At 39.5% G+C, this 13,518-nt stretch overlaps 1 protein-coding gene across 3 annotated transcripts in view; it reads right to left on the bottom strand.

The window, feature by feature from the left end:
- The window catches only part of CEP57 (centrosomal protein 57kDa), a 43,427-nt gene extending 30,460 nt beyond the window's left edge, over positions 1–12,967 (bottom strand). For 2 of the 3 annotated variants that reach the window (XM_011926587.1, XM_011926588.1), the window contains exons 1-2: positions 12,684–12,967; positions 3,560–3,716 (exon numbers count right to left, since the gene is read on the bottom strand). In XM_011926587.1, coding sequence (XP_011781977.1) covers positions 3,560–3,716; positions 12,684–12,728 — 202 coding nt within the window. In that variant the 5' untranslated portion in view covers positions 12,729–12,967. Of the gene's footprint in view, positions 1–3,559; positions 3,717–7,735; positions 7,779–12,683 lie in introns of all 3 variants that reach the window. The other variant, XM_011926589.1, reaches the window with a different exon arrangement.
- Positions 12,968–13,518: the final 551 nt, after the last annotated feature.

The raw sequence follows: 13,518 nt of genomic DNA, 5'->3' as shown, positions 1-13,518 counted from the left end.
TCCCTACTAAAAATACAAAAACTAGCTGGGCGTGGTGGCATGCGCCTGTAGTCCCAGCTACTCAGGAGGCTGAGGCAGGAGAATAGATTGAACCCGGGAGGCGGAGGTTGCAGTGAGCTGAGATCCGGCCACTGCACTCTAGCCTGGGTGACAGAGCGAGACTCCGTCTCAAAAAAAAAAAAAAAAAAAAAAAAAAAATAGTAAGACTTCGCTTTTTTCACTGTGTTGAAGTTTCCCAATGATGATGCAAAAGCAATGTTGGGTAAAATTCCTAATTTTAGTTCAAATCAAGGTAGTAACACTTAACTATTATTTTAGGCATGTATTCTTCACTGTCATAAATTCCCAGTAAGAAAAAAGTAAGCCACAATGTCCTTGATGAAGCAATAAAAATCATGTCAGGTTTGCCAGGCACAGTGGCTCACACCTGTAATCCCAGCACTTTGGGAGGCTGAGGCAGGCGGATCACAAGGTCAAGAGATCGAGATCATCCTGGCCAACATAGTGAAACCCTGTCTCCACTAAAAATACAAAAATTAGTCAGGCATGATGGTGTGTGTCTGTAATCCCAGCTACTCAGGAGGCTGAGGCAGGAGAATCCCTTGAACCTGGGAGGCGGAGGTTGCAGTGAGCCAAGATCATGCCACTGCACTCCAGCCTGGGCGACAGAGCGAGACTGTCTCAAAAAAAAAAAAAAAAAAAAAAAATCATGTCGAGTATACAAACCTTTTACATGCTGTACTCTTATTGAACTTTTCTTCTTACAGAACCATACTCATTATTTAAAGCTCAGATTATCTACGATTTCATTTTTCCTCTGAGAGGTCTTCCTCTCCTCCAACTTCCCCAACACACACTTATCCCTGTTCTCCCCAAATATCTTTTCTGAACTTTCTTGGTCTTTGTTCGTATCTCACAGCCTTTACTTTTTTCTGGGTGAGAAGGAGATGGTGATTTCTGTGTCTTTCCTTCCCATTTGGAAAGTAAGTATCACTGGATTAACACACATTATAAAAGGACAATGGATTTTAATGATTATCTTGGGACACTGTTTAAACAGTTCACACCACAATGCTCTAAAAGCCTAAAAGCTTATTTACTGTCTTGAAGGTTACTTATCTTGTTTATTTCTCCTCTCCACCTCCTCCCTGCTTCTCCCACTTCTCTTTTATTCCTTAAAACCACTGATGTTGCACTCAAGCATAATTTAGCTCTATTAGTAACACGCTGTGCTAAAAGTTTTCTGATTCTCTGTGAATAAATCTGCCTTGTTTTTTTATTCTTTGTTAGTAATTTGTCATTTTTTGAACTTTTTAAGTTTCTTTTCATGGGTGTAAAGATCAGAACTAGATACAATATTGTAGTTGAAGGATTAATATCTAAATTGTTAGATTTTGTGTTCCTGTTAGAACTTTGTAAACGGATATTTTGTTTTGTGCTTATTTTTGAATAAGAAACTTACTGAAATTGATTTTTGCTCTATTGTGGGCTTCAGTTACCTTTTTTGCTTTTTAAATCTATGATGTTTGAATGTCATGCAACTTAATTTTCTTAAATTGCCAACCTGCTATACCCTGATGTGTAGAATTTTATCAACTGCTTTAACTATTAATTTAAAATTTTCAATATCATTGAGACACAGTATCTTACAACAAAGAGGCTTCTAGGTTAGCGATTATAGAGTACTAAAATTCTTAAAAGACTTTATACTATTTAGTCACATTTATTTCAGCAAACACTTTTCAGCACCCATTATAGGTTAGGATTTAAACTGGTATTTGGTTATCATTACCTACTTGGTATTTTACTGTACAATCAGTCCAGTTTACAAAAGAGGTTCATTCTGAGATTTTTAGGATACTTACAATACATACCCCAACTAAAACAAAAAAAGTTCCTCAACTAATTTACAAATGCCTGTTTAGCCTACGATGCCAAAAATATAACATTTCTTTTACCTAGAGAATCATTAACACATATAATTGTTGCAGTATTAGTGATTAAACACAACTTTAAAAAAAAGGAAATGCTGTAGCATCCCAAATAAAGCAAAGACATTTCATTTAAACTTCACACATATACAAAGTATAATGTGGGTGTATTTTAAAAGATATAGATGAAGAAACATCGACAATTAACAAATTTAATATCAAAACCATCTTCTCATTATCTGAGTGGGTCCAATCTGATAACACGATCAGAAAATTTTCTCCAGCTGTTAGAGAAATGTAACAGCAGAACTCAGAGATCTGAAACATAAGAGACTCGGCTGGGCGCGGTGGCTCACGCCTGCAATCCCAGCACTTTGGGAGGCCGAGGCAGGTGGATCCCGAGGTCAAGAGATTGAGACCATCCTGGCCAACATGGTGAAACCTCGTCCCTACTAAAAATACAAAAACTAGCTGGGCGTGGTGGCATGCGCCTGTAGTCCCAGCTACTCAGGAGGCTGAGGCAGGAGAATAGATTGAACCCAGGAGGCGGAGGTTGTAGTGAGCCGAGATTGTGCCACTGCCCTCCAGCCTGGCAACAGAACGAGACTCTGTCTCAAACAAAAAAAAAAGAGAAACATAAGAGACTCTACCTACTGTTACGGTAGGAGACCATAAGGAAAATATAAAGGAACAAGGACAGTTTCTAGAAGCAAAGACTGTCCCCAAGTAAGAGTCTGCAAGACAACAGAATCTCAGTACTGCAATGACAAGGAACTGAATTTAGCTAGGAATCTTAAATGAGCTTGGAAGCAGATCTTACCCAGAGCCTCTAGTAAAGAACAGAGCCCCAAGCAACACCTTGATTTCAGCCTTGTAAAGCTCTAAACAGAAGACCCAGATGAGCCTACACAGATTTCCAAGCAACAGAAAACTGAGATGACAAATATTTAAAGCTAAGTTCATGGCAATTTGTTAAGGCAACAAGAAAGCTAATACAGATGGCAGGTTCCAGGAACAAATGTATTTCAAAGTAGCCAGAGCAAAGGATGGGAAAGGAAAAAACTGAAGACAAGTTAGGGATGAAGTTGGTGAGGCAGATAGGGTCTAGGTTATGAAAAATTAAGATTTTATTATGTAAGCTATGAAGAGATGCTAAAACTTTAATTTTGTGGGAGAGATGATGGATAATGACAAATGACAGAAATGTTGTTAACTGGGGATGAGGAGGAGAAAATAGGCAGGGAGATTAATGAGGAATGTATTATGAACATCTGGGCTACAAATGATGAAAGCCTGAACCAAAGCAATGTGAACACAAAAAGGCAGAAAAACCAGTATGCTTTTGGTATATTTCAGAAGCAAAAAAGGTCTTCATTCTGGACTAATAGTGGGGATTACAGAGCAGTCATTGATGACTCAAAGTGTTTTAGCATCAGTAATTTGGTGGATGATGATGTTCAACAATCAACATAAGGAATACAAGAAAAGCATAATATTTTGTGGGGGCTAAAAACTGGAAACAAAGGGGAAATATATTTTCCTCTAATTGCAAAATAATGGAGACCAAGTTAAGAATTTTAAAGCAGCAAGAAAACATAAATAACATCTATTTTGTTAGGCTCGATTACCTCTGCTGTTGCTTTCTGGATAGGCAAGTGTAGGCTTACTTGGGGAGCGTCGTAGATCACTATTAAGGAAAGGCTTATCCGAAGGATATACTACATATGGAGATGAAGAATGCCGAACCATGCTTCCATTAGACCTTGATGGCTCAGCTAAGATGTTCTAAAAAATAAAGACACAAATTACCTTTCAAAAATGTGAACCACAAATAGCTGATTTAAACCACAAATATTTATTACTGAGAACTAGACTGTCCATACAGACAAGAGAAAAAAATCCACTGACTAAAAACAACAGAATTCAATCAACAGAGAAATACAACTTTTAAAGTGTTTCATATTAGTATAAATATAGCCATAGGCCAGACACTACAAAAGAAAATAATGTTCATACAACTTGAATACAAATGCTGTGCAGAAATACTTACATGATACAATGAATGTAAATACAGTAGTTAAAAATATATACTGTGAGGCCGGGTACGGTGGCTCACACCTGTAATCCCAGCACTTTGGGAGGCCAAGGCGGGCGGATCATGAGGTCAGGAGATCGAGACCATCCTGGCTAACACGGTGAAACCCCGTCCCTACTAAAAATGCAAAAAATTAGCCGGGCGTGGCGGCAGGCGCCTGTAGTCCCAGCTACTCGGGAAGCTGAGGCAGGAGAGTGGCGTGAACCCAGGAGGCGGAGCTTGCAGTGAGCCGAGATCACGCCACTGCACTCCAGCCTGGGCGACAGAGCGAGACTCCATCTCAAAAAAAAAAAAAAAAAATATATATATATATATATATATACACACACACTGTGAGATATACATTCAGAAAAATAAATATATTATTTTCACAGGACCAGAAATTGCTACAAATGACTGAATTACTCTATTCCCCATCAACAAACTACTACTTGAATATTTAGAGTATTCAAAACTCCAGAAAGAAAATAAGGCACTGTCCCTGCCTCAAATAATTTACATTTAACAAAAAAGAAAATAATTAGAAAACATTAAGGCCCATCAAACACTCAAATATAAAACTTTATTTCCACAGTACACCATTCTGTCATGAATGAGATTCTGCTAAATTTAGGATTCCACATAATAATTTCAACCCAGGGGATGCTAACTGTGGAGTTTTATTTGTTGTAGGCAACTTCCTGTTGACGGATGGTCCTAGACTGGGGGAAGTAACTAAGAAGCTGAGGGCTAAGGTGGAAAATATGACTGCTATCTGTTCAAAATGTTCAGACATCCACTTTCCTTCCTCAAACCGCCACAGCAAACTATGTTTTTCAATTCTTACCTTTGAAAACTTAAATTTACCAGAATAATCCTTGTTCATAAAAGTACAAGAGCACAATGAACATTTAAAACAGTAAACAATCTCCTGAAACAAAGGTTATTGAAATATCTGCACTGTATTTAAATCTTACTTAAAATTAAAGATTTTTATCATGCAAATTTCCAGTTGATTTAAGGAAGCAAATATAAAACATTTTCTATTTATACAAATATAAAACACACTACGGCTATGGAAATCAAAAGTGGGGACAAAGAGCTTAGGAGGGTAGGGCCAAGTCTTAAAACTGGTACTCAAATAAGTGCCAAGTCTACTATAGTATGTTCATATATAACAAAGACTACTATTTGTCATTTTCCAAACTTAATGGCAAATTGGCATCTGGTTTTAGAGGTAACTGGAAAACAGGATGAGTTTTCAATTCTTTATAATATGGTCAAAGGTCTTGCAAAGCATCCTGAATTATTGCATAGCTTAATTTTAAATGTCACAGAGAACCTCAAGTTTTCATTGGTTATTTACAACCCACCAGAATCCTATCATTTAATATTCAAAAATATTAAGTGACTTGCCGACCACCCTCTGCCCAGTCAGGAGAATTCCATTAATTATGTGATTAACTAATAAACTAGTTCCTAAAATGGAACTACCTCTGTTCTACATTTTATATGTTAGTGGGTTTGCCCTTTACTTTTTTATATCACTCCTCATGACCTACACATTTTTATTATCTGTATGCCCTGTGGTATAATAAAAAATATATTTAGTCTTTTGTCCTTGGTTTCAGATATAGATTCAAAAACTCCTAGAATTTCTTAAGTGACAGCGTGTCCTTGTTAGGCTGATGAGGGGACTCAAGGTAGGGCACCTAGATAGCTTCAGGTTTGAAGGTATCTTCTGGGAGCTGGTTGCCAGTAAAACCAGCCACTAGATTATAAAGAGTTACAAATTTCAGCCAGGCACATGGTGGCTCATGCCTGTAATCCCAGCACTTTGGGAGGCCGAGCTGGGTGGATCACTTGAGGTCAGGAGTTCGAGACTAGCCTGGCCAACACGGTGAAACTCTGTCTCTATCTAAAATACAAAGAAATTAGTCGAGTGTGGTGGCATGCCCTGTAATCCCAATTACTCGGGAAGCCAAGGCAGGAGAATCGCTTGAACCCAGGAGGTGGATGTTGCAGTGAGCCAAGATTGGGCCACTGCACTACAGCCTGGGCAACAGAGTGAGACTCCATCTGTGTGTGTGTGTGTGTGTGTGTGTGTGTGTGTGTGTGTGTGCGCGCGCGCGCGCGCATTGGGGAATGGGGGGTGCGGTGGGTAAGAGTTACAAATTTCAGCCCTAGGCCCTGACCTCAGGGGAGGTAAGGGGCTGAGATTGAGCCCAGTGACCAGTGGATAAATTACTCAATTATGTACCTATGTAACGAAAGCTCAATGAAACCTCTTGAATAATGAGGTTTGGGGAGCTTCTAGATTGTTGAACATACTGATATCCTGGGAAGGTGCTGTACCACAGAGGATACAGAAGCCCTTTCACACCTTGCCCTATGTCTCCTCCATTTGGCTGTTCCTGAGTTGTGTCTTTTATATAACTGAAATTGCTTAAGTACAGTCTTTCCTGAATACTGTGAGCCGTTCTTGGAAAGTTGCAGGAATCCCTTAATTTGTAGTCAGCTGAGCAGAAATGCAGATGCTCTGCGAACTCTGACTTGACTTGGGGGCGGGCAGTCTTGTGAAATGGGGCCCCTTAATGTATGGGGGTCTGAGCTACATCTGGGCAGTGACAGAATTAAAATAATTTTAGGACACCCAGTTGGTGTAGCATTTTTGCTGGAGAAATTAAGTTCTAATAAAGGAGTTTTATTCTGTTCAATAAATCTGTTGAATATTAACTACACATTTCCTCCGCAAACAGGAAACTGCACATCACTTATAAAAGATTATCCTTTTCAACAAAGTTACTATAACCCTTTAAGAGATCACCAAAAGCTTTTGGGCTTCTTTATATTTAACAAATAGCACAAATATCATAGGAAGGCTATGCAGAAAGGAGCTCAAGTCTAACTCCCAATCCACTAATCTTTCCATGACCCTAAGCACTCAGTAAAAATTATTCCAAACAAAACATGATTGTAGGAGAAACTTTCAGGATTAAAGGCAAAATGTTTAACGTGATCACTATCTTTTCCTGCAGCCTTTAGTTGTTAGGGCAAATATCTCATTTAGGAACATGCAATTCAACAAATATTTATTGAACATCTTTTTATGACACTGTGTGAAGTATGAAGCATAATTTAAAAATGTATATTACTTGCTTTCTTTATAAGTGGAACATGCAACACAGCTGCAAGACATTAGCTAGAGTAGGTGGGAACTGCTAAATTGGATGTGATAGAGACTAAATGCAAATTAAATTCAGATGCATTCAACAGAACATTGCTTCAGATCAGTATGGTAAAGGAAGGTCTTTATTAGTGCTGAAATCAATACTGGGTCTTGTAGATTGACATGTATTCTAATAGGCAAGCTAGAAATGGGTATGAAAGGCAATTATATCCAGGTTAATGAATACATTAGTTTAGCTGAAAAAAGAGTTTGTGTACACATGTTGAGGAAATAAAATTGGAGAAGTCAAGGTCCAGTGGTGGAGAAACATGAGGCAGTGCTCTGAGCAGCGCAATCAATGCAATAGCTTCAAAGTAAAAATCAATACAATCATCAACAAATGTAAAAAAAGCATTCAATAAAATTCAACATCCAGCTGTTATTTTTTAAAAAACTTATTTCCTTATGATAATACAAAGTTTTACAAGAAAACATGGCAAATATACTTAATGATGGAAAACTTGAAATATTCCCTTTAAAATCAGTAATAAAGATATCTACATCAATTCTAGTCAAGACTGTATTTCATTTCCTAGTCTGCACACTAAGATTAAAAAAAAAAAAGAATAACAGCTGTTAAGATTGAAAAGGAAGAATCTCAATTTTGGATTATGACCATCTAAATAGAAAAAAACAAAAAATCTTCAATTATAAGAATTAAGTCTGGAAAGTTGCTGGGTAAAATAGATATGCAAGAGTCAGTAATTTTATACATTAGAAAATGCAACTTATGAAAATATATATCACGCAACTAAAAACTAGAAATAAATTGAACAATATACAAGAAATTATACAAGTACTGAAAAATGTAAAAGTTCTAAATAAATGGAGTAACATAACATTCAGACAGAAGGGTCAATATCCTAAACATATCAGTTATACCCAAATTAAGCTAGAAATTCAATAAAATCCTAATCAAAATTTCAATAGCAGCTTCTAGAATTTCTACTGAAGAAAAGGAAAAGCAAAGGACCAACAACAGCTAACGTTTCTCGAGTAACAAGGAGGAAAATACACCCCCCGCCACAGCGGGTAGGAGAGACAAATACAAATACAAACAAAGGGATAAATACAACAAAGGGATAAAGAGCCAGGTAACACACCCATACGCATACGGAAATGAACATATTGCAAACCATTGGAGAAAGGATGAATTTTCAACAAGTAGTGTGCGGACAATTATGTATTTTCAGTAAAACCATTAAATTGGATCCCTATCTCACAGCATACAAATTAATTCCAAGTAAATTAAGGACATAAAAGGCTCTAACTTTAAAATATGTAGAAAAAAATACAGAAGAATACAACCAAGGCCTTAGAGAAAGGAAGAATTTCTTAAACAGAAATCACTAATTATAAAAAGACTAACAAATTTTACACTAAAAGTAACAACTATTAATCAAAAAGTATCAAAGACAATCCAACATGTCCTTGGAACAGTCTTAACAAACTGATAATTAACATCCACAATATGTGAAAGAATGCCTATAAATCAGTAAGAACAGGCAACTCAATTGAAAAACAGGCGAAAGACACGAACAGGTATTTCACAGAAGAAAACACACACACAAGAAAGTAAAGGTAGGAAAAAAACAGGGTGCATATTCACCAATGATAAGAGGAGCACAAACCAGAAAAAGAATAGGACATCATTTCACACACACAGCAAAAATTTACAAGTGGGACAATACCATCCATTTAAGAGGACATAGAATAAAGAGGGCTGTTGGTATAATCACTTGGTAAAACAATTTAGTATGACCGACTAAAGCTGAAGACGCACGTGCTCTGTGAACCAGATAATTCATTCAGTTATATTAGCTGAACGATTTTCTCTCTTCTTTCTTGAAAATGATATGAGTTGAGTCACAGTACATATTCCATGACCCACTACTGAGTTGTAATCCAGAGCCCAGCCTGAGGTCTGAAAAAAAAACAATCACTGCTCTAGAGTTGCCCCTTGGAAACAACTTCTCTCAGGACCCCTTTACACTCTAAAAAATTCAGTGAAAAGAATAGCACTATTTTACATTTCTGCAGATCTCTTTAATGTTTGTCTTAAAAAAAGAATGCTGGATTCTCTTATCTAGTTCCACATTCGCTCTGTTGGATATGTTATTTTGTTTGACATATTAAAGAAGATCTAGTATACCACAAACGTGGTCATTACAGAAGGATCTTGTAGACTCGGAGAGGGTCTTGGAGATCTCCAAGGGTTGTGAGACCATACTTCGAGAACTGCACTCTAGAGAAACATTTGCCATGTACAGCATATAAGAATGGATACAACATTGTTTATAATATCTGGCAAACAAATGAACAACAAAACTTATTAAATCCAAAGCCCATTAAGATACTGTCATTTACTAGCTAGATTTTTGACTCAACCTATGACTCATTTTGCTCACTTGAAAAAGGAAATATTAATGCCAGTCTCAGAAGGTTATTGTGAGGATTAAATGAGTTAACGTACGAAAAGTGCTTAAAGTGCCTTTAAGGACTATGCCTGCCAGATAGTCCTATATAAATACCATACATTATAATCTTAAAATATGAGGTACTGGGTGGGCGTGGGAAGGAGAAAGAAGACACAAAGAGGCACATGAAGGTATTTATTTTATTATTCTCAAAAAGTAAATCTTATATTTAATATTATAAAATGTATGATAGCCATAAAACATTTTTAAAGGAAATTAATATGGAGCTACTGTGCAGCTTAGTCGAAGGAACTATCTAAAATGTCAGAGAGACAAATTAAGAGATTAATTCATTAATCACCAAGGTTACTGTGAAAACATTACAAGGCTGACATGAAAGACACTCCTGCGTGTTTCAACGCAATGCTGACCATACTTCTATATGGAATTAATTTCATTATGCCCAATCATAGTTGCTTTCCTGCCTTTTCCATCAGTCGAGTTTATCAATTCAAGAGCAATCACTCAATAAATGTTACCTAGACCTAACTGAAACCTATCGCCCTACTTCCACGTTGTTCACATTTGAGATTTACAGGGTTGAGGCTTCCTAAAAACGGTTATTAATCTACTTGTTAAAAATCCTGGCCTGTAAAGCATCTCAATGTACTTATAAGTAGCTCCATATGGGTTTATCAATGTCGAAAACAGTTGAATATAACAGTTGTTAATCTTCACAATGGGGAAATCTGAATACAAGTTGTGTTTTCAGTTCATTGTACAGTTTTAACAAGTTTTCTTTGTTTTTTTTTTTTAAATGTTGCCTACTGTTAAGATCAGCTGTTTGTTAAGCTAAGTGCTTTTCCAATGTTTTTGGAAATGGCAGCCTTATTTCTGATGGGACATCTAAGCAGGACCTTTTCTTACGCACCAAGAAACCAACTAAATTTAGTCATTTTTGTTTTGAGAAACAGTAGCTTCCAAATTAGACATTTTGATGTAGCAGATTGCGTTATGCTTGTTATACTTTGATCTGTGGAGGATCCTAGACACTCTTAGTGTACCCTTGATATTTAGAATCCAATTAAAGCTGAACTTAGCACAAAAAAATGTATATGCTTTCCTAATGAACAGTCTTTGGGGTTTCTGCCAAGGCTACCGTACTAAGTACTAAGAGCTGACTATATCCCAGTGCCAATGCTCAGCTAGGTGTCTTTGGCATAACGCAGCTCAATTAAACATTTATTTAATATTTTATTCTATAGTAACATGAGTCGCTCTGTTGCCCAGGCTGGAGAGCAGTGGCACTATCATGGCTCACTTCAGCCTCGAACTCGTTGGGCTCAAGTGATCCTTCTGCCTCAGCCTCCCTAGTAACTGGTATTACAGGCATGAGCCACGCACGGACTCAACTCAATATTTGTATGAGTATTCCTTTTCCTTGTTCAGTCTTCAAGTGCTTAACTTTTGAGAGCGGTGAAAAGCCCTTTTCTCCCAAGTTTATTCACTTCTCCTATAAAATCTCATCCATCTGCTGACACTTCTAATAGTTTCTTTTACTGACCTAATCCTGAATAACCTTAAATTGCTGCTTTCATCACTTCTCCTTAACTTCCCCAAACCTCTCTGCAAACTTTTAATTCCCATTCTGCTGAATGCTTAGGTTGTTGAAAACCGCGGCGTTGGAAAGCTTTGATAGAAGTAAATGTTGGAGCTCTTATTTTTCCATTTCTCCAGCTCCTATTTCTCCGCTGTTAATACTTTTGGTCCCATTATTACAAATTCTAACAAGTCTGCGAAAGCTGAAACTGACTTCTCCACGGTGACCAGGCTTTCTTAGCGTTCCCCACTCTTTCCCCGCTTAGATGCTAGAAAATAACTTTACCCTGATACTCTTCAAGTTCCTGCCCTCACCATCCTTTTTCCACGTTTTTACCTACGTTTCCAATTCACCTCATCCAACTCTACCTCCGTATTACTTCTTCTCATTCCGAACTATCTCAAGTGTCCTGAAAGCACCAACTACAATTCCTTCGACACGCAACTAGCTCCATCTTCCCTTCTAGGAAACCTCTGGCCTACCCAACCACTGTTAATCACGCCCCTCTAGATTATTCTACTGAGGTAGCACTTGCTAAACTGTATTGCGTAGTAATCACTAATTACGTGTAGTTTCTCTTCAGTGCTTTGCTCCTTCAAAGCAGGGTTTCTATTCTATTCATTTGAACCCTAACAGTATGCCAGGCATCGAACATTTGCTAAGTGGAGAAATAAGAGCTCCAACATTTACTTCCTATCAAAGCTTTCCAACGCCGCAGTTTTCAACAACGTAAGCATTCGACACGCCAATCTGACAAACACCAGTGAATACCAGTTAATAAACTGGCTGGTGACCTTTGATGAGGCAAAAAACAATATTTAAAATCAATTCCCCTTGTCGCCTCTCCAAAACGACATTTCCACACTGAAGTTCCAGTAATTCTAGGCGGCGGGAAGCGCGCGCTCCGGCTACGAGGATCACACGAACGAAGTTCATGTGGAAGGCAGTGGGAGGCACTGCAGGGATAGGAAACAGCATAAGCAACGACTAGTAAGCGCTTGAGAGACGGCGGACTACTACTCTGCAGCTGTCTCTTAAAATCACTGGCGCGCCTACCTGCTCTGGCGAGTTTCCTAGAGGGGCCGCTGAACTCACGTGACCAAAAGAGCTACGTTTTCACAGGCCAGGGAGTGGGCAGTTATCCCAGTTGGGCCTTGGGAATGTTAGGCAACCGGGGTTCCTACGCCGAAAGGTGAATGAGGGATGGGGAACAAAGACGGCCAGTCTCTGTTCCAGTTTCACTGGAAGCCAGAGGGTGCAGTCTCGACAGAGGAACAGTGAATGGAAGCTTGGGGGGCGCGGGGCAAACTAGGCACTCCCGCCGTCCTCCAGAATTGAGTCAGAAGCTGGACTGACAGCGCCCTGAAAGTGAAGAAACTCAAACAGGCGCTTGGGACCGACGTGGGGCCCACTCGCGCCAACTGCTTCTTACCGACAACTGGGAACCAGAAGCCGCAGAGACAGACGCCGCCGCCATCTTTCAGCCTGCCCAGGGGGGTCTCCGCACCTTGGGGGCGGTCTGGGTTCTCGTGCTCTTCTCCAAGACTCGGGAGCCGCCCACCAGGGGCGACCCTAGGCTGAACCCCTGATGGAAAAGGGCAAGGGTGCCGCTGCTCGGCTTGGAAACCCCTGCCACACACCCCCTCAGGGCCGCCTACGCTCACAGCGTACACAGAAAGGGCAACACGTCCTAACGGACGTCTTCCGTAGCCAATCAAAACAGCAGACGTCTTTCAGTAGCAGGAGAGAATCCGCCTCTTCCCTGGTGACGTCACAAGGTGGCGTGTAACTGGGCCCGCTGGTGGCCGACAACGCCGCGAGCTACTGGCCGGCTCTGCGGAGATTCTACTGAGGGGCGGGCCTCCTCCAGTAAGAAGGGTGGGCGAGTAGTGTTGTCGCCAGTGGCAACCGAACGGAGTAATGGAGATAAAACAAAAGCGAAGGCGAAGTTAAAGCACTCCACGAGTTCCCTCGGATTAAACGCAGGAGAGAGCGTGAGTTTGCCTCGGGGACGCCTCTCCAGGTGAAGTACTTACTTTTTGGCCAATAACAAATAGGATTAGGAGGGACTTAACGACTTAGTCCAATAGAAAGCAAGGGAAAAAAAGTTGCGGCAGAGAACGAGCCTTTCCCGAACATTTGCCCAATTGGATTGGGGCACTCTCACCCAAACCTGGGACTGGCTGTTAGAAATAGCCGCGACCGCAGACCTTTGGGCGGGGCAGGTTCAAAGCGGATTTCGCGCGCTGAGAGGTCCGGGCTCTCAT

This window comes from Colobus angolensis, unplaced genomic scaffold (genome assembly GCF_000951035.1).
Source record: "Colobus angolensis palliatus isolate OR3802 unplaced genomic scaffold, Cang.pa_1.0 Scaffold7, whole genome shotgun sequence".
Lineage (NCBI taxonomy): Eukaryota > Metazoa > Chordata > Mammalia > Primates > Cercopithecidae > Colobus > Colobus angolensis.
Note: the sequence above shows the minus strand (reverse complement) of the source record. Positions and strands in the feature narration are given on the sequence as shown.